This window comes from Hirundo rustica, chromosome 3, assembly GCF_015227805.2.
Source record: "Hirundo rustica isolate bHirRus1 chromosome 3, bHirRus1.pri.v3, whole genome shotgun sequence".
In the NCBI taxonomy this organism is placed as follows: domain Eukaryota; kingdom Metazoa; phylum Chordata; class Aves; order Passeriformes; family Hirundinidae; genus Hirundo; species Hirundo rustica.
The window spans coordinates 92,609,406-92,630,526 of record NC_053452.1 but is presented as its reverse complement, the minus strand read 5'-3'; the positions used below and the strand labels follow the sequence as shown (position 1 = coordinate 92,630,526).

The 21,121-nt window shown below is 40.3% G+C and overlaps 1 protein-coding gene across 1 annotated transcript in view; it reads left to right on the top strand.

Annotated features, from left to right (window-relative positions):
* LRRC1 (leucine rich repeat containing 1) overlaps positions 1–21,121 on the top strand; it is an 80,030-nt gene that overhangs the window by 11,950 nt on the left and 46,959 nt on the right. The window contains exons 2-4 of the mRNA XM_040060327.2: positions 3,408–3,525; positions 17,476–17,554; positions 20,707–20,796. Of these exons, the coding sequence (XP_039916261.1) occupies positions 3,408–3,525; positions 17,476–17,554; positions 20,707–20,796 (287 nt within the window). The remainder of the gene's footprint in view (positions 1–3,407; positions 3,526–17,475; positions 17,555–20,706; positions 20,797–21,121) is intronic.

Genomic DNA, 21,121 nt, shown 5'->3' with positions numbered 1-21,121 from the left:
ACCCAGAGTTATGTTGTCTTGGCCGTGTGTATGGAAGAAAATATCCTACTAGTTTGGCTTAATTCTCTTTTCTTTTTCTTGAATTGAGTGCCAGTTTTAGTGATATTCTTTTAAAAAAAGGTATAAAAAATGAGAGTTGTGGGATCACACTGTCTGTTTATACTTTTTAGTGAGTCATGCACTTATCTGTTACTTTTTTTTCTTCCGTTGGCTTACATTGACCCAATTTTGTCAGAATGAAGTTTTTCTTTAAATATATGTCCAGGTGAGAGAGACTTGGTTAGTTTTCCAGCGAGAGATGGGAGCTGTTCAAGATGTATTTTCTTAGAAAATCCACGTAATACCAGGCTCTCTAAATTCTATCATAGCAGGAAAAGCTTCAGTCGAGGGTCAGGAACTATTACTAAATATCAAGTTGTAGGCTACTTCAGTGCTTATGCTCATGGCATTATTTTTCTCATTGAGGCAGTATTAATTAGGCTGGCTAAACTAAGCAGGATTACAAGTGTTGCCAAGAGACTCAGAGAGGAGTTGGGTCTGCAATCAAAACCAGCTATTAGAGCATGCTGGGTGGATATGCTGCTCTGGCCAACAACCCCGTGCACTTTGTTAGAGCTTATCAAATAGAGGCAGAACTGTGTTAGATACATCAAATTAGGAACATGTTTTTTGCGGACATGTATTTAAAAAATTGCAGATATTTATACAAATATATAAATATATACACACACACACACACATATATATGTTTATATTTATTGAACTCTCTTGAGAATGCTTTTAATTCTCGTTGTTCCCTGTGGCCTAAGGTAAAGCATACATGGCCAAAAAGAGTTGCTTGCCTCACCAGCAGTGCTTCAGAGCACTAATGATTCATCTTAGATAAAGGAAGAACATTTACTGAAATGGGAGTAGGATGCATTGGACATGCAAGAGTGATTGAGTCCTGTAGTTTAATGGAAAAAAAACAAAAACAAACAAAAAACCCCACCCCAAAATGAGAAGGTCAAAGAAATGCCATTCGTGTAGCTGCAGTTTGATTTTATCTAGGAAATGGTGTCATTCATTAAAAATTGTTATGCAGATGGAAAATAAAGCTTCCAGTTAATTTTTCTTTTAAGTAGTAGTCAGCTAAAGAAACAGAAATGTCTTTAAATATTGTGTAATACTGCTTTTGCCCACATGCTCTGCACATTTAATAAATATTTACTGCATTGACACATATGAGGGCCCTCAAACCTTCCTAGGGATATCCAGCTCTTAAGAGGCTTTTGATGACTATTCTGTCTTTTAACCATGTTCCTTCTGTCTTTGCTCACTTGCCATTGAATGTCTGTCAGGGACAACTGGTGCTCAGGGTAAGATTTGTAGTAGAACATCAATATGTATTACTGTCATACAGTTTAGCAGCTGCACACTGCTTTGAGGATCACATTTTGGCAAGTATTTATTTTGGAGTGTTAGGACATATTGGGATCTCTTCTGCAGAACGTACTCCTGCTGTGTTTTCACAAAAGTGTCTTTAAGTGCTTTTCTAAGCTTCTGATGGATTCTTGGTTTATTATTTTATTAATAAATATTTAGAGAAAGGCCTACATTTGTTTTAAGGTAAGAATGGTAATGATATGAAAATGCAGTTACAGATCTTTTGAGGACAGTGAAGGATTAAAAAGCATTTGTGGCTATTTTAATTGGATTATAAGTTTTTAGGGAGATAGAAATATGGAGTTATAGAGGATTTTACCTTCCTCTTACAATTACAACTCTGTTATAAAGCACTTTTAATATGGGGGAGGGTGGCGGAGTCCCATTCTAACTCAAAAATGCCTTTGAAATTCCACATTCAGATCTGGTGCATCCTTTACTGTCGAGTGTTTATAAACTTTTTAAACCTCTATCCTTCTTATCCCCTAAAAGGAACCCATGTTCTTGAGGGAAAACACAGTAGTTTCAGTTGTGTTTTATTTTTCTGTGACACAGTGTATGTTGAAAGATTGATATAGAAGTGCAAAACTTTGCACTTAAAAACTGATTTGTGATCTTGACCACAAGCCACTCAAAATAAGATTGAAAACCTGTATTGTAATACAGATTCATGAAACTGCTTTTGTCTTGTGTCCTAGTAAGATGCCTTGCTGCCCCTTTTTGTGTCAATCTAAGTCATATCTGAGTGACATTTAGAGCGCGTACTCCATCACCTACATAGAATAAAAACTGAAAAAGAGGTGCTAATTTCTTAGAAGGGATTGCAGGTGATTAAATGTAAGCAGGTATCCCAAATTTACAAGTATCTTCCAGTCACCCTAGGGGGGCAAAACCATGGGGGTGCAGGCACCACACGTGCTGAGAGGGGTGAGATGCACACGTTTGACTGCTGGGTCAAACTCCAAACTCCCTGTGCATTCCAGGGGCACCAAACTCACTCGGAACGGGAGGAGTCTGTTCAGTTTTGATCAAGATGACTTGTATGTGAAGTCATTTCATTCTGCACAAACCCTCACCCCTTGCAGTCACTCTCCTTGGAAAGGCCTGCCTGCAAGAGAGGCGACTTGCAGTGAGAGCTCCACAACTTTCTTAACGGGTGCCTACATCTCAGTAGGTTTTAAATGATCATTTTTCTCTCTCATTCGCCAGCTGCTCCCATTGCCTGGGGTTGTCCTGACTTTCAGCTTGGCCTGTTTGGTTGTTATTTTGTCTTGGGGGCTGCCAGGCCCCTTGAGCCTATCTATAGCTGGGGTCAGGCAGTGTTCGCGTCCTGTCTGCGTTGTGGCTGTGTCCTCACTGTGCACGGGGCTGGGCTGGGTTTTTCCTCAGGCAAAGACCTGAATTCCTGACCAACTTTCATCAGTCCTTCTGAAACTGGGCCGTAGAGCAGAGGGTGTTTGAGGCTGGCAAGAAAGCCTTCCGGAGGGAGGCTGGTGCTGTAACCTAGTTGGTTGTGGTGTTCACCAGTGAAGAAAACCTCGTCAGCCCCTCTTCGTCAGTTTTCTGAATCTTGTTCTGTAGAAGTGTCCCTCTGTGTTAACTTCCTAATGAGCCCTGGTGTGTAATTAGGATGCTTCTAATTACTCTGCTTGGTAGCCCAGCCCCATTAATGACTTGAAGCAAGCACTCTGGATTTTTGCTGGTGTCTATCTGCAGTGATCTCTAGCGGCAAGCTTTATGGATTATTATTTTTACATAAATTTTCATTTTAGCTAAAATGCAGGTTATAGTTTGTTTTCATGTGGAAACTAAAACAAAACGTTCGTTCTGATACAGATGTGAAGATCTGCATTACTAATGGCATGCAATAGCTTTAACTAGCTCACATTTTGAAAGTGACTGCAGTTATTCCTCGTCATTTATCATGCCTATATGTGAGTTACGTGAATATTATCTGAAATGTAATTTTTTCTTTCTTTCAGCCTTTCTTCCAGCTTGTGAAGTTACGGAAACTTGGACTTAGTGATAATGAAATCCAACGGCTCCCTCCAGAAATAGCGAATTTCATGCAGCTGGTGGAACTTGATTTGTCTCGAAATGGTAATTGCCAAAGTTAATTTGTTTGATTCTCTACTGTCCTATGGCACAGTCTAGAAAACTGGGTTAGTAGGGTTTTTCTGTCTCAGAAATTGTTATCTATGTCCTGCAGAACACTTTTTTTGCCTAATTAATGGATTTACTTCTAGTTCTGGATGGGAAGGAGGGAAAGCTTGTGGTAGAAATACAGTAATAAAAGAATGCTTGACTGTAGTTCAGTGTTTTTGAGAGCCTTCTTTATTTTCCACTTTAAAAAATTATTTATGTGGTAGCTTTATATGTGTATCTGTCACAATGTTGACTTCTTTTCCCGAGCTTTCTGAAATGCCTGGCATTTAGAGATGGAAAAAACCAGAAAAAAAAAAAAAAAAAAAAAAAAAAAAAAAAAAAAAAAAAGACTGCCTGTGGGTTAGAAGTCCAGTTCTTTATCTCTGCTCTGCTCTTTACCTGGGATTAGCAAGAGGCAGAGTGCTGGTATTTCTAGTTGTACTTTTGGAAGAGGAATCAGTCTGTTTGTCTACTGTAGAGATAAATTCAGAAAAGAATGCTGGGAGAAACTATCTTCTAAAATGTGTTGTTGGAAACAAGATGGGTTTGTTTACTTGCAGTGCTTGCTGCATATATTGTCCTGCATTGTGATGGAGTAAAACATTTTTTTTCTGTGGCCTGGCGAACTTACTAGTTCTACAAGAAATTCAGGGGCTGGTGGGTCACCTTTAAGCAGCCTTATGACCCAGTGGTCTAAAAATAGTCAACCTGTGTTACCAAATTAGAGCAACTGTCCGCTATTTTTGCCTCCTTACATGCAGTGGATGTGCACAAAATGCTCTCTCAGCTGTGATGGAAGAGGTAGGAGTGATCAAGGTTGCATAACCTTATAAATAAATGAGGGTTGTAATTGAATATTCAAGAAAATAAATAGTTTATCGGTGAGCCTTTTTTCTTTATGGGGTAACTTCACATCAGCTCTTTGTGACTGAGGAATATTGTTGGTACTTCTCCTTTCTATAGCATACTTCCTTTTTCCATTTGGTGCTTTAAATTCTGTCCTTATCTGATAATATAATTGATGAAGCGTGATGAGTCTCCAGGCAATTGCTGAAAAATTTCTTTGAACCATGTAATTTTATGCACATTTGGAAAACTTTTTAAGAGAAGAAAACTGGAAAAAACCCCCAGACTGAAGAGACAGATTAGTTAAAACATTTTAGAAATACATGAACGTTAGTTGATGTGGTATTTGGCTACTGAGTTTGGCTGAATTGGGTGCTGTCAGTGACAGACCTTATACAAAAAGAAACTCTGTTGGCTTAGTAATTCTCTTTGCAAATGAATAACTAGTTGGAAAAGAGCTGGTGGATCAGAGCCATGTGAACTCTTGTCAGCCTGACTTGGAAGTTGGCTTGAGAGCTCAACTGTAACAAGAGCAGATGGTGTGAATGTTTATGACTGGGTAGATGGTGTGTCGTTAGAAGTTACTGCACAGGGAAGTATTTTTTCCAGTGATAGGTTGAACTAATGCAGGTGGCAGGGAGCAGTTGCTTTCCTATATCCAAGGTTCAGTGTTAATTACCCATTTTATTGCATTGCTTTCTTTTCTCTGTGGTTCATTGCAGAAGGTGACTGATAGCATTTCCCTCTGCTTAATTATGTCACAGTTACTGCATGACTTGACTCCTCAAATTAAAAATGCACCAGTGCAATGTGGTGGCAGCAGGCTGTGGGGCTGTGGCAGAGGATAACTAGTCTTACTTTCCAGTGCTTGGCTGTTTTATGGTTGTCTCATGGTTCTCCAAATCAAAAGGCAAAACACACACCATCTGGGATGCTGCAGGGGGAATTCTCGCAAAAGGTTTTTGAGATTTATAGTATTTTAATTTATTAGCTTTGTATTTTGAACCCACCTTCCAGTATGACTTGTTGTAAACCTGCCACAGGTGTGTTCTGTTCAGTGGTTTGCACTCTAAAAGGTTTTATTTTTCTGACTGCCCAAAACTACTTAGGGTAAAAAAAAAAAAAAAAAATAGGAACTCTTCGTGTTCCTTTCAGGCAGAGGAAAAACAGCCCTGCTTTTCAAAATGCAGTATGCTGCATGAATAGGAAAGTGTGATGGTGACATCTGAGCTTGGGAAATAAGAGATCATTGTTCTGTGTATTTTGTTGTTCTGCTTGTCTGGTTTGGTGCACTAACTGCCTTCAGTGCGGGCCATTCTGTTTCCTCAAGAGCTTAAAAATGCAGTTATAAATTCATTTAATGTTGTCTGCACAGGAGCAGCTTTTTCTATTTTAACTTGTCATGACAGGAGGAGTAAAGGATTTTGAATAAGCAGAGTACTTCCATTTCTGCCTTAAGAAAATGGTAACATCTTCCTTTCTCCTACTTTGTAACCCTTTGGCCAGCATATGATCTTTAAAGCCACCTGAGATGGTGAGTATATCATATGGATAGACTTGGGTGCTCTTCCAGGTTGCTCTTCCAGCTGTGCTTGGAGCAGCCATGAGGTGTTTAATCTAGAGGAGGGATCAGTGTCTCCTGATCTTTGGAGATAGCTTTGTGTACCTGTGCCATGCAGTGTTATGTGCCGTGTAAGTAGCCCTGCTTTATAGACTCTTGGGAAGGGTCCATAGGGACACTCTGAAATGTGTTTCTCTGAAATTCTCAGGTGTTTTATAATGCCCAAGATCTGCTATATGTTAAAAATGTGCTACAATAATTAATTGTTTAGGCATTTTCATGGTTAATGAGTGAATCTGGAACTAAAAAAAGAGATAAAACTAAAAAATCTTGAGCAGATGTAAATTTGATGCTCCCTGTATATGTGAGAGAAGTCTGGGGGGGTGGTGAGGATAGCCTCAGTGGTGCAGAAGGAAAAGGATTTTGAAAGGCTAGCAGCCATATATTCTTAAACTTTTCCTGGAGTTATTTGCATGTTGATTCTATTTCTCATTCCCTTCAAGGCCCATGTGTTCATTTAGGTTTTCCTAGGAAGCATCCCTACTGTGCTTTTCTGGTCTGGCTGAGGCTGTTATTTGCGCTGAGGTTGAAAGGATGAATCAAAGACCGGAATACAAGAGGGCAGAGAGGCTGTGCTAAGAAAACAGCATAGTGATGGTGAACGCTTTGAAGGTTATTTGGCAATCCAGTTTCTCTGCCTCTTGGTATCAAGTTGTTCAGAAGGCTCATGTACTCATTCTAAGGCTAAAGAAAACACTTGCAGGATTTCAACAGTGGATGCCTGAGCTTTTGACTTGCTGGCAAAGCATGTCTGAAACTCAAAGAGTGTTCCCTGAGGAATCTTCTGGGATAGATACTCACCTGCTGTGTGTCTGAAGCTACTGCTGGTTCCCTCAGATTCCCCAAGGTTGATTAAATCTTTTCCTGGATTCTCATAGCATGGGTGAATTCTGTGAAGGCACTGGGTCACTGAAGCGTTCTTGCTTGATGACCTTAAAGTTTGGGTAGGGTTCAGGTGCTTTGCATTGAGCTCCCATGCAGGTCTTTGCTCTGCATGATGGAGGGGGAGATTCTGCTCTAAGCACAATCAGAAGTGCCTGTGTGCTGTTCTTTTTCCCACAGCACTTGGACATTCTCTCGGGTAAGTTGTGAAAGACCCTGTCATTTGTTAAATGCAGTCTCCAAAGATAGAAGGATTTCTTCTTGAATTTCTGCTTGAATTTCTTCAGTTCTTTCCTGGTGCCTCGACTGGCACTTAATAAGCTTCCCTTTCTTCCAAAGGCATGCCCTGTGAGTTGTAGCAGGTTGCTACCTATGCTGCTCATCCCTCAGAGATTTCCATCCCCCCTTTTCTTCTTGCACAACCCCTGGAGGACAAATTCTTAAAGCTTAGGGTCCTGGCATCCCTAAAATGTTAATTAAAATGTTAATGGCTTTTCTTGTTCTGTAGCTTCTTCTAGACAGGAGGGGCGATGCATAGTTTCTGTAGTTAATTTAATGCATGCTGATATTCAGGATTATGTATACTATGTATTTATGCTGTGTGGTGCAATCCTTTTTAGTATCCCTCCTCCAAACTCCACTGATGTGTTTTTGTCATGATATTGCAAGTTCCTTAAAATGCCCTGAAGGTGTTAATTTAACTATTGTATTCTTATTTGAAATAAATTTCTATCCTGCACACACTTTATCTTAACAGGGTGCTGTGGAATCCAGGCTTTTTGTTCTAATGTCATACACCTTTCACAGCCATTGACAGCTTGTTTCATTGAGCTCTTTTAGCGTAAAAAGAAAATCACTGTGAGCTGGAATACCAGGCATTAGGCACTGGGGTGGCTTTCCTATCCTTCCCAGCTTCAGGAATGTCATTTGAACCATCCTGCTGTCCCCTCCTTTCTCTGGTGCAGGCTGACCCCGTTGCTTTTGTAGGAGAGGAGCTTCTTGCACTGCTGTGAGTTGCTGTCTGTTTGTGATCAAAGCCTGGCAGGCTTTTTTGCAGCTCCTCTTGCTTCCATTGAATGTGTGTACCAAGGACTTGGTCGTGCAAGCCCATAGCATTGGTAGTTGCTCTGTGCAGGCAGTTTCGCATTGACTGTAGCGGCTTTCCAGCTGGCAGCAGGTAAGGGGACTCAGATGGTGTGGTCTTATGTGGAACTGGTCTATAACCTTGCAGTTTGGTGTTATGTCCAAGCCCCAAGACTCCAAACTGTGGAAAAGATGAAAGTGTGAATGCAGTGGGAGAATGGAATGTTTTTTTACATTATTGGTAGATAGATTATTCCGGTTGTGTTTGCTGATTCAGCTCTCGGTGGAGCTGAGATCCATTACTTTGTGAACTGAGGAGCGATGAGTTTTGCAGTGGCATCTATTGAGGAAATCTGTGTGGGCACATCTTGTTACGCTGTATTTGTATTTGGCTCTGCATGATGCTTGGTACCAAAATCTCAACATGGTTCTTTACTGTGACATCCAGAAAGAATTATACTGTTTGTTTAATGTGTACATTTAATATTTCATACCCACCATAGGGATGAATTCAGGCTGCATGATATATTAGTTGCTACCCATTTTTGTACTTTATGGTTAAACGGAACTTATGACAGTATTGGTAGTGTGGCTGTTCTGGACACAAGTCTTGTGACAACAGGATATTCTCATTTCAAAATCCTCTCTCCACACAGTTGCCATATGCTGTCATTTATATGAAAATAATTACAGATTTAACCAAAGATAAATATGCTACTTTAGGATTACTGTAACAGTAGAGATGGTTCCTCACAAGCATGTCAATAGTCACTACACTGTGTGAGAGAAGACTGCATTGCTGCTTTGCAAGGTTTGAGCAGGGTCCAAGACTTTGGTAGTCAGTCTCTAGAAGATCAGTATCCCAAGTGCTCCATGAACCTTTTTCTCAAATTTTCCTTGCTTCCAAAATGGATCACAGTTGCAAATTTAGAAATCTATATTTTGTTTTGTCTTCAGCTATCAGGGTACTTGGAGAACTCTACAACAGTGTTGTTCTGCTTTCAGCTGCAGGCAATTTGATATTTCTGCACTTTATTTGAAGTGTTTATTCTTTTTAGCCACTTTACAACCTAGTCGAAAGTTTCTTTAGAGATCTTGGTCATCCACAGGACGCCACATGCATTGTGTTATTTTATTCAACAAGTTATTAGAGGCCCAGGTGAGTAGGCAGAAGCTTTCCTGCAGGGTGTCCATCAGTCCATCCTGCTGAAGAGTGGTGTCTAATCTTTGCTTTGCTCTCTGGTACTCAGCTCGCTTGTAGGTATCAGTGCCTGCACATCAGTGCTTTCCCTTTTTAATTCAGCCATCTGCTCTCCAAGTTATACCTGTCATCTGTACTGTAGGATTACTTCCCTTCTGCCCACAAAGTGAATGAGTGTTCCCCTTTTCCTCTCCCTCACTGAAACCAGGATAACCAGTATTTTTTCAAGCTAAAAATTCTGACAGAAGAAAGGCTTGAGCACTTGTTTCGTTTCAGCCTGGGCTGGTGAGCCAGCTGTTCTACAGTGAAGAGATAAGCTAAGTAGGAAGAAGCACTTTTCAGTCTTCTAATCTTGTTCCCGCTGCCTCTCATGGACTCTGCTCTTGTCTGGCAGCTGCTCCTGTTGCTTTGTGCTTTTGCCTGGAGTCTGGCTGTCCACCTCTGCTGCATTTCTACAGCATCTGAGCATAGACTTCCTCCATGGAATCCTCTTCTTCGCTGCCTGCCACCAGCTGCTTTAACATGAATGTGCTGATACAGGTTTGGTGACAAGTAGCAAAACCTAGAATGCTAAGAAGTAGGTGGGAATTGATGCTTTCTTGCTCCGTGGACAAGGAAAAAATGCCAAGACAGCAACTGGCGCTGGAAGGCAGTATAGTTGACAAATGCATCTATTTTTTTAACATATGCAACTGCTGGATGTTGCTTGTTTGCCTTCTGAACTGATTTGCGTCGAAGTGAGTGCTTACAGACAAACAAGAATTGCTCTCCTACTCCTTCATGGACATGTCTTATCTGATACAAGAAGGCATCCTGTGAATGCAGTTGCTGCAACCCTGGTGTGTACTCCTGACAATGATGGAGCATCCCACCAGAGACTTGTGTTTTGTGTGGTGGTAGAGTAACTTAAGCTTCAGTCTGCATATGAACAGTGTCTGGTTTTTGGTTTTGTGGGGATTTGGGGATTTTTTTTCTGGTGCTAATGAAAGCAAAGCAGGCTTGGAGATAAGAAATTTTTTTTGCCCTTTTACATGGTTGCTTTCTAACAGTTGTGCTGCGTGTTTGAGTTTTGATGTTTGAGTTGGGGGTTTTTTGACACATCTAATTTCTTGTGACATACCTTTTCTTTATATTATCTCCCATTTCTCCCTTGAGGTTAATTTGAAATTTGTACTTAAAAACATCATCACTTTAATGTCTTACATGTGAATTTTAGGGATCGATGTACAAAGGAGCTTATTAGGGAAGAAAGAAACACCTGCTGCTAATTACTTTTGGACTCTGGAGCTCTGCAGAGTGCCTCAGACATGTAGAAATTCTTACTTGTTTAGAAAGAAGTGACGTAAAAATGAATCTAATTTGTGAATCTGTGTCCCTAAAATTAATTTGATGTCAGTCAGTTGGAGGAAGAGGAGAGCTTTATATGCAGCAGGAGAAGTTAGGTAAGGACCAAGAATTCACTGAGCCATTTCCTTGCTCAGGGCTTCTCATCAAGGAGAAGGAAGAAGCAGGAAGTGCTGACTGTGATTGGGAAAGAGAAGATAAATGAAATCTCATTATAGAATAACTTACTTATCTAAGTCTAGAAGATGTTTCTTTTAAATGGATTACAGAAAAGTGGATTTTTCCATCATGGCATTTTGGCTAGATTTAACTGTTCTTTCTTATGAGACTTCGCTAATGTACTTACATCTAACAATAGTGCCTTCATACAGATTCAGGGGAAAGCTATGGAGAGGAGCAGGCCAAGCTGGAGGCAGGAACCTTAGGCCTGCCTCAAGTGTCAGCTAGAGTGTTAAACACCAGACAGTACATACAAGAGTGACATAAAATAAAGACTTAATTTTCTGGATAATCTAGATGAGAGATCATAAAATCTGTAGACAGACATTGTTAGTTTTTGTATTCACAGATTTGCCTGGGTTTCGGTTTCTATTTTATTGACAATGTAAGATGACATGACGATGAAGATACTGAAGAATTAATCTGGAATAAATCTGGAACTTCACTGTTAAAACACTTTAAACACTTTCCTCATCCACAGCTTTGTAGGTAGAATACTAGTTTTCACATTTTTTATCCTCTTACTTCTCAGACTAAAAGCATTTAATTCCTGTTATCCTTGAGGTCCAAGGTGGATATTCTTATAAAAATATGGCATTAACTCTTCTGTTTAACTCTTGACTGGTGTGTAGAAGTGAAAAGGTAGAATGCATAAATTCATTGTTAAACTTGGGCTCTTCCACTTAATTCACCTGGAACTATTGTTTCCTTGTAATCTGGTCTTCGAGCTCTCCTCTCTCCCCCCCCTTCTTTTTTCCTCCTGTTTCGTATTTACAGCTCCTGATCTCTGTTCCTGCTGCTTGCTGCTGCTGGGAAGAATAGTTTGTTCAATTACCACATGCTATCTGTTCAAAAACCCAGCTTGTTCTTATGTCCCTGCACAGTTTTCTTTCAAGTAATATATATATGTACATGAAATGCTGTTTTGTGAGGACTTTCTTCCCTGGTGCTTTTGTTGTTTTGAAAAGGCATGTTTCCAGAAGCAGCGAGGAGTAGAAATGAGACACGTCTCTTCAGTTTCTTGTTAATTATTCAGTAAGGGATTTACTTGAGAATATGCAACCTGAACCTGTTGATGAATTTTCCTTAAAGCATTAAAGACAGGTCTTAAAAGAGCTTTATGTCTTGTATATCCTTAGCCTCAGAGCCTGAAGAGGAAAATGTTATAACCTGTTCAAGAACTACTTAATCTCAATAGACTTTGCAAGAACCGCATGACTCCCGTCACATTGTGCCCCAAAAATTGTAACACTTCATTGAAAGAGGTTGATTACCTCTGACTTCAGGGTTAGTATCAAAGCCTCGTGGTTTTTAAAAAAGGGAAACCTGTCTGATCATTGTGAATGTCATGATCTCAGTGTGGAAATGGAGGGAGAGGATGAGTAACCTTCCTCCATCCCTTCCCCCTGCAGGATCAGACCCTTGGGAGCTGCATTTGGCTGCTTTTGGGAGGGTAGAGAGATGTGGTGGGGACATCTGTGACGCAGCAGCCTGCTCTGCTGGGCTTTCCAGCTGGAGAGCCCTTCAAAAAGACAAACAAATGCTTGCAGCACAAATTCCCACTTGAAAGGTATTTGACAAAGTGGGCAGTTTCCTTCCATGTTTAGTAGGGGGAGGAGAGGTGGAGAGCAGGGCTGGAAAACTGAGGTTTTCCAAGGGCAGGCTTTTCAGAGATCCCTCTGAGAAGGTGGGTGGCACAGAGGAACCTCCCTGGAAGTGACAAGAGAACCTTTAGGCTTTTAAATCACTTGAGTATTGCAGTGCTTAATGCTTCAGTGGACCTTTTGCGTGTGTGGGTGTATGTGTAAATACCATAGTTGATAATGTATATTATATTTGTGAAAAGAGAAGGATGAAAAATAATCTGTATATTGAATTGGATGGATGAGACCTGGTTTGCTGCTGGTTATCTCTTCTGAGATACAACGCTGCAGGGATTCACAGTCTTTGAGTCTAAAATGGGCTTCCTTGGGTAAAAATTCAGTGTAAACTAATCAACTGCTGAATTGTATTTATGAATTGCTACTAATCGCTAGGCAGTTAAAGGTGTTTTGTCTTATGTAAGAGTCCTGTATATATCTCTTGGTGGACTTTCCACTATGACCAGGTAAATCAGGTCTGTTCATCTGACTTTGGCTGGGGTGTGTGCAGTGTGCCAGCTCCAGTGCTCCTAATGCACGGTGCTCTGAGTTGCCTTCATTGCTGGAAAATCTGACTGCATCCGGTAGTTGCTCCTTGAAAGACTCTTGAGCATGGTAAACTCTCCGTCAGGAATGTGGTATATCTCTCATATCTGAGACTTCAGCAAAGTTCTTGCAAAAATACTTTTTACTTTTACTCTTTTACTCGAGTCACTGTTTGAGTACCTCTGGTCTGGCAGCCCTGTCACAGCCTAGGACTTTCCTGGCCATTGCTGTTGTTACATGGATTAGTAGTTGGAAATTATGTTCAATATTGCAGGATGTATAAAGGATGCTGGCTGTACACTAGCCTTTGTGTAGATGGAATATTAGCAGTTCTTGAAATTTAACATAGAATGCTGGAAAAATGTGCCATACAAAAATTTTATCAGTTTAAAAATCACCCTCCCAGCCATTAGAGGAAGAAAAATGGGAGAATGTGGATTGAGTGATGTAACCATTGTAAAATTCTTCCAAAAAAAAACCAAAAGAGGAGGATCATCAAACAAAAGCAATTTTAGAAGTTATTTCCTCATCTAGGTAGTACAGAATTCCCTGGTGTCAAACTTACTTCTAAAGTTACTTGTACAGGGCTTGCTAAATGGTTAGCAAATTCTTGTGCAAACTGTAACAGTAAAAATCTGAAGAGGTGTTTTGAATGGAGAAGGGGACACATGCCCTTTTGCATACATGACTGCTGAGCTTGATTTCGATCCACTGCTGCTGCCACAACCTCTTTTCTGCTGCCGGTGTATCTGTACTGTCACACGTCACAGGGCTTATGTTTGGTTTATGGCTTTATTATTAGCAGTGCTGCACAATCTGCATGCCACAACATCTGGGGCATCGTGCAAATGCAAAGCATTCATCGGAGTGTAGCATAAGAAGAATCCTAGATATTTGAGTAGGATTTGAGCTGGTTATCCAGCAGTGGCAAGGAAAGTATTCAGCCTTACTGTCGCTGGTATTGGCAGGTAAGTACATGTTAATGTCTGTAACAAAATCAAATGGTCAACACTAACGGTGAAAGGTTCTTCATCCATCAAGAGACACAAGGACTTCTTTATATATTTTAATATCCTCTGCTGCTTTCCAGTTGATTATGTCAATGGTTTTATTATGTACCATTATCTTCTCTGCTACAATTATCAATCCATTTTTTTGTCTTGTAGTAAAATGTGCCTCTTTTTTTCTCTTCTGAATTAATTTATTCAATGCAATGTTACACTAGTCTTCACGAGTAGTGATAAAGTATCTTCTCATAACTTGTGTTTTGCTTGAGAAATCTTTTGAAGATGCTTGGCAATGAAAATGAGTTATATTTCAGCCTTTTTGAATTCAGTAAACGTATAATGATCCTCACTTCAGAGAGCTGCACTAATTTTTGTGCGTCCTTTGTTTGGATAGGCAGAGGAGAGAAATGGATAGTGAAAAATTATCAAGCGACGGGGAGGAAAATGAGAGAATGGGTAATGTTGGAAAGGATCACAGTGGGTCATTGATCCAACCTCCCTGCTTGAGCAGGATTGTCCTAGACCACAATGAACAGGATTCTGTCCAGCTGATTTTTTTAATATCTCCAGGAAGAAGACTCCACAACCTCTCTGGGCAACCTGTTTCATTGCTTGGTCACCTGCACAAAGCACATCACCTGTAAAGATGTTTTTCCTTATGGTCGGGTGGAACTTCTGTCTTTTCTTTTCGTCTGTTGCCTTTTGTCCTATTGCTTGGCACCACCAAGAAGAGCCTGGAAACATCCTCTTGACGCCCTCCTTTCTGATGCTGATAGACACTGATGAGATCCCCTCTCTGTTGTCTCTTCTTGAGGTGAGCAAGTCCAGCTCCCTTAGCCTTTCTTTGTAAGAGAGGTGCTCCTGTCCCTTAATCATCTTTGTTGCCCTCTGTTGGACCTGTTTCAGGAGCTGCCTGTCTCATACTGGGGAGCCCAGAGTGCGACATAGGTCTCCAGATGTGGACTCACAGCTCAGTGAGTTCTCTGCCCACTTCGCTGTCCATTCATTCAGTCTGCGCCTTCTGAGTTTGCCTACAAGGTTATTGTGGAAGACAGTGTCAGAAGCTTTGCTAAAGTCCAAAGAGAAAATATTCATTGCTTTCCACTCATCTATCTAGATAGTTGTTTCATCGTAGAAGGCAATAAATTTGATCAGGTGTGAATCCATGCTGACAATTCCTGATCACCTTCTTGTCATCCATTTGGAAGGACTGAGGTGAAGCTAGCAGGCCAGCAGTTCCTTGGGTCCTCCTTCTTGCCTTTTTTGTAGAGAGGGCTGACATTTGCTTTTGTCCAGTCCTCAGACACTTCTCTTCATCCCCATGACCTTTCAGAGATGATGGTGAGTGGCCTGGCCATGGTGTCCACCAGCTCCCTCAGCACACGAGTGTGTTCTGACAGGGCCCGTGGGCTTGCAGCAGTCAAGTCTGCCTAGGTGTCCTCTAACCCATTCTTGACCTTTCCAGCATTGCTTTACCCCAGTCTCTGGGGTCAGAGATGATGTGAAAAAAACCCACAAAAATTAAATTTCTCTTGCTTTCGCTGTGTCTGTTTGCATTTCTTACTGAAGAGTTTTGCTCATGTAGTGACTTCATAGCCTGTGAAAGCACATTTTATTTCCAGCGCAGATTCAGTAATTTACAAATGCATCCAAACTGTACACAGTGCCTATACTGTGTTATTGCAAGTGGTATCTGATATTGGAGTAATTTTTTCTTAGCTTGGATACTTGTTGTCTGTTACAGATGGTATCCAAGATTGTTATAACAGAAAAAGCATGTCAAAACAGTTCTGCTGAGAAGGCATGTTTTCTGGGTTTTGTGGTACATCATACAGGAGTACAAGAGAAACTATTTGCAATGTGCCAGTGAAACTATATTTTGGTGGAGGAAGTCAGTAGCATGATTAGTTTTAGAAACTTCTGCATTAAGGATTTATCTTCTGCTTTATATGTTACATTTTTATGTGTATTTTTTCCCCCCCAACAAATTAGGAGAGGGGTTTTTTTTTACTTCAGGGAAGAATACTATGAAGATTAGATGGTGGATGACACATTCTTTCCTTGCTGTTGGTTAGCCAAAGTCAGTGTCAGTATTTCTTGTTGCTGTAATGCAAGATAAAAGTTACAGTGTCTATTTGACTAGATTTAGGTGAGATTTTAGGAAGCAATTAACAGCTGTGAGGGTGGTGAAGCGCTGGCACAGGTTGCCCAGAGAAGCTGTGGATGCCCCATTCCTGGCAGTCTTCAAGGCCAGGTTGGATGGGGCTTTGAGCAGCCTGGTCTAGTGGAATGTGTCCCTGCCCATGGCAGAGGGCTGGGACTAGGTGGTGCTCTCCAACTCAAACCATTCTGTGATTCTGTTTTGAGTTGCAAAGCATTCAAAATAGATGCTTTTGGTGTAATTGCTTGGCAAGAGATGAACCTGGTGAGCAGGTGCTTTCCTCTTTTCTACTCTTCTTTCTCCATCACACTTCTTTTGGGGAGAGCATCTGAACAAAATATGTAGGTAGTCAGTTGAGTTACTCAGCTAGGTAGGAAAATAACTAATTTCCATATTTTTTTCAATGTATTTAGATCTTATGTGGTGGGTGAGGTCAGTGGAGATAGCCAAAAGCTTTGGCACAGAAGTCTGCCCTTTCCTTAAAAATCTGTCTTGTTTTTGTGTTGTTTTTTTTTTTTTTTTTAATTTTTAAAATCACTTTCAAAATTAATAATAAAGATTAATTTTGGCATACAAGAAAACCAAAATTTTTGTTTAATATTTGCTGTATCTCAGTGACAGTAAACAGGTACTTAATTAGAAGACTTGCAGCCTATTTGTGGATATTCAGTTTGCTGTTAGGAGTGCCAGAAGACAATTTTATTTCTAAGACATACTTGACTTGAGTAGATAAATGTGCTGTATTGAAGTTCCTTGGAAAAAACCCACCTGTTTACATGTACAAGTACCTCTATTTACTTCCTGGCAGTATGAAATGGTGTAGTCGCACTTATTTGCGACCTGTCAGTGTGAATATCATTTTTAAATTACTTGGCTGTGGTGTAAAGGAGGATGTTTCTGCTCCATGGGTGTATGTTACATGTGGATAGACTTGGACATTCTCTTCTTCCTTCCACTGTTTTCCCATGTACTTTTTCCACTACAGAATGTGGGCATGTATTGATCAATTCATCAGAGGTTCAGGTTATAATTGGTTCTTTAGGACAGCCCTAGCACATGGCTTTCTGATTCTTTTGATGGGTAGAGTCTGATAAAGATCAGTCCAAGGACAGATGAGTAGAATGAAGATGAACATGGAGCAGGAGGGGAAAGTGGGGTATGAAAAAGCACAAAATGGGTCTGCATCTGTATTTCTGTACTTGGACAGGGAGCAGTCTTGCATGTTGAAATGTCTTGAAAGATACCAAGATGACTCCTTGCAGTGGCGAGTTACTTACTGTCATTAAGCAATAATTTCAGTGCAGGTGCAGCACAGTTGCTGACAATTTGTTTTCCTTTTTTTTTTTCTTCTGCAGATATTCCTGAAATACCAGAAAGCATCTCATTCTGCAGAGCACTACAGGTAGCAGATTTCAGTGGCAATCCTCTGACTAGGTAACTTCATCTTCTTCTTAGCACAACATACTAGAATTACAATCTTGCTGTAACAATTACAATTTTAAATAAGCCCTTAAAAATTGTGACCTAGAGCCTGTGTAATATTGCCAACAGTGTTTGTCTCTGGCAGGGACTGCTGCAAAAGTTCAGATTTAAAAAGTGATGTGCATCTTTCTTTGGGTGGGGGTGAAATTTGTAAGCCAGCCAGAAAAATCTGATTTAGTAAATCTGATTGTCTGTAAAATTATTTTCATTCCTTTTCTTAAATGCATAGGAAAACCATGTTCATACTTGGGAAGGATGCAGCAATGGTTAGAGCGAATGAATTGGCACAAACCCAGGTGCCTGATGATTTGGAATAGACTTTAGATCAGCTGCTGCAGATAACGGCTTTTACTAATGATTAAAGCTTGGACTAGCATTTCATCACCCTACCATCAATTGGGACACAGTGACATGCAGTAACATGAGGCAGAAGTGCACTGTGTGTGTCGGTGGTTGCTGTGTCTGCTGCCAGCCTGTGTTCTGATGAGCTGAGCTTTGGAGGTTATGCACACTTTTAGTATGGAAGAGGAGTTTTATTTACATTTCTCTGTTCAATTTGCTGAAGAATTTAGAATTTATCTAGTAAAGTGAGGGTGGAGATGGCAAGGAAGAGGTGATTTGCTAGTTAAAGCCTTTGAATACTATTTGGAGAACTATTTCTTGAACCAGCCATGGCCACAGAGCTCCTTTGTGATGCTGAGCAAGTCGCATAAGCCGGAGTGTTCACAGTGGGTGCTCACTGACCTGCTTTGCTTTGTACTGAGATGGCCAGATACTTACAGGGTTAGCTGCCTGGCTGGAGTGCTGCAGTGCTAACAAACAGGAGTCTGTAAGAGCTTAAGCAGCTCCAGTGGTTTTGCAAGACTGCTTCTCTCGCATGTACAGCTGAGATTCTTCAGAAGCGTGCTTTGAATATTGCCCATAGTGCCTCCTAAGTTCTCTGAAAGTCACATCACTGAGCATTAAAGGAGTGCTTGTGATCTTAATCCCCGTGGCTCTGTAGCCTATTTATATAGTGAAGATAATAATACCACAAAAATCCGGCAAAGCAAACTGAGGCTGAACTGATGTTTAGATACACAAGTGGTGAGGGTCACTGAGCAGCTTTTTTCCAGGCATCAGTTGCAGTGTATAAAGCTCAGATCTGCATCTTGTGGTAATGAAATCAAAGGTGTCAGCACTAGTATTCTAGTTATCCTTCTTCATTCTGTGTGCTCAATAAGGCCTGTTTTCCTTAAAACAGTACCTGTAATGCTCTGTAATGCACAGCTACAGCTTTGTGGAATTCATTAAAGAGTTTTTCAGTGGTGTTGAAATAGATATCATAACTCTTTGTTGATAATTTAAAGGAATTTTAAAAATTCTTGATAAAGTGGCTCCGAAGCATATGCGTGTCCTGGAAAACATCACTCCAAGCAGTTTAATAAGTTTAGAAAGCACAGATTCCAGGAACTGTTTACATATGGTTGCCAGGTATTTCTGTGATGAGATCCAGAATTTCAGTTTTACCTGTACAATAGCATGTAAGTTTTTGCACTGATTTGCCCAGACAAAGTGGGAAAGTCAAATAGTTATTTATGTGTAATATTCTGGAACTTTTTTTTTTGCCATTGATTTCTTGTCCTTGTTTCTTCTAAGCTTAAAAGCCAGTCTGAGATCTTTGCAATCAATGTCCTACCACTAATACAGTATGTTGCCTCATTGTCAAACTTAAATCACTGATGAAATTGAGCATTAAAGGTGGCTGGCAGACCATTTTTCCAGCTGTTTTCAGATTATTTCAGGTTTATCTGTTATTTATATCAGCAAAAAGCTGATGCGTTTATTTATAGATATTTATAGGCATGTATAGATTTATTATAGATATGGAAGTCCACTGCCTGCTCTAGAGAGAATAGAATAGTTCTAGTTGGAAGGGACCTACGATGATTGAGTCCAGCTACCTGTTAACATCAGGGCTGAGCAAAAGACAAACCACTCTTAAACCTGTTAGAGTCTAAATGGTAATGGGTGGAGCTCACATTTTGAAGATATTGAGCATTTTCTGTTAATAAGGTCCAAAATATGAAGCAGTGGAGTACAGAATTGATCACATGAGATCTCCCTCTTGCCCCACACTGTTATTTGCCTTTTTCCTTCTCCTCATCCCCCTGTGCAGAGTTGTATTTGCCTATTGGTGTGTCTCCATTTGGAAAGTTGCCTGCAGGTCATACCATGTGCCTTGAGCTGGGTGATGGGGAGAGCAGGAACCAAACCAAATGCTGCAGCTTGATCTTAGGTCGCCTGACCTGGGGGTCGGGCAGGAGTTGAGTGGCTGGGCTAGGAGCTTCTGCTTCTTTACCTAATTGGCCCCTTTACCTCATCCTGTCTCTTGTGCAATGGTAGACTGAGCTTCTTGGTACTGCCAGTGAGGAGGAAGTGGCACAGGAGCCCCTCAGTGTGAGGGAAGGGGGAGGCACTCCTTGCAGAAGACCAGCTGGGTGATGGACCTAAAGGCTTTGGGAACTTTGGGAGTGTTCTGCATATGACTGCATTTTATAGTGTCAGATGGGGGGATTAACATGCTGTTGTGTTGTGAACCAGTAAATGTGAAATGCTGTAACAGCAGAACATTGTCTTCATAGTGAACAGCATGCTTCTTCAAAAAAGCAGCCTAGCAGCTAATACAGAATGGCTGTGCTATAAGCGTGTGTGTAACTGGAGCCTGAATAAGAATAAAATGTAATCATTTTACCTTTTGGTTATACAGGAAAATAAAAGTGAAAAAGTTAGTGTTGTTTTTCTTTTTTTTTTTTTCCTTTTTTTAAAATATGTTTGATTTTATTTTTCAGTTTTGTGAAAATGCTTAAAATGTTCTCAAGCCCTATAGCATTTTGAAGTTGCAAATAGGGTGCAAGGAAGAGAGTGGTATATCACCTGTCCTTTGACACAGAATAACTTTAAAGTCCCTAAATCATGGGTGTTTTCTGTGATCCTTGGAATTTTCTGAGAGTCATGCTAGGATCCAAGCTTTCCTCCCTCTGTGTGTATTTGCTAAATAAAATCTTACTCACATGAAAGAGAGTACTTGTGGAAGTCCTTGATTTGAATTAATATCTCCATAGGTTGCCTGAAAGCTTTCCCGAATTGCAGAATCTGACGTGTCTTTCAGTAAATGACATCTCTCTGCAAGCACTACCTGAAAACATTGGGAAGTAAGTTCTTTGCACTTTATTACTTTTTAATTTTTTTTTTTTTTATTGTTGCACTTCCTGTATAAATGACTCACATAATTGTATTTAATACACCTATAAAATTATTTACAGGTCTACCCTTATTCTTTCTTCTTTCGAGTTGTATCTGTTTAAAAAAACCCCTAAAACATGGCATTTTCTCTTGACATTAGCAGGTTAATGCAGAACCTAAAGTGTGTATGTGTGTAGTTCAGCTCTGTTCTTTAGGATTTAAAATAACTTGGAATTTTAGGTGCAAAATTAATTCAGTGTTTTGTCATGCTGATCTGACCTTTTGCTTTCCTAA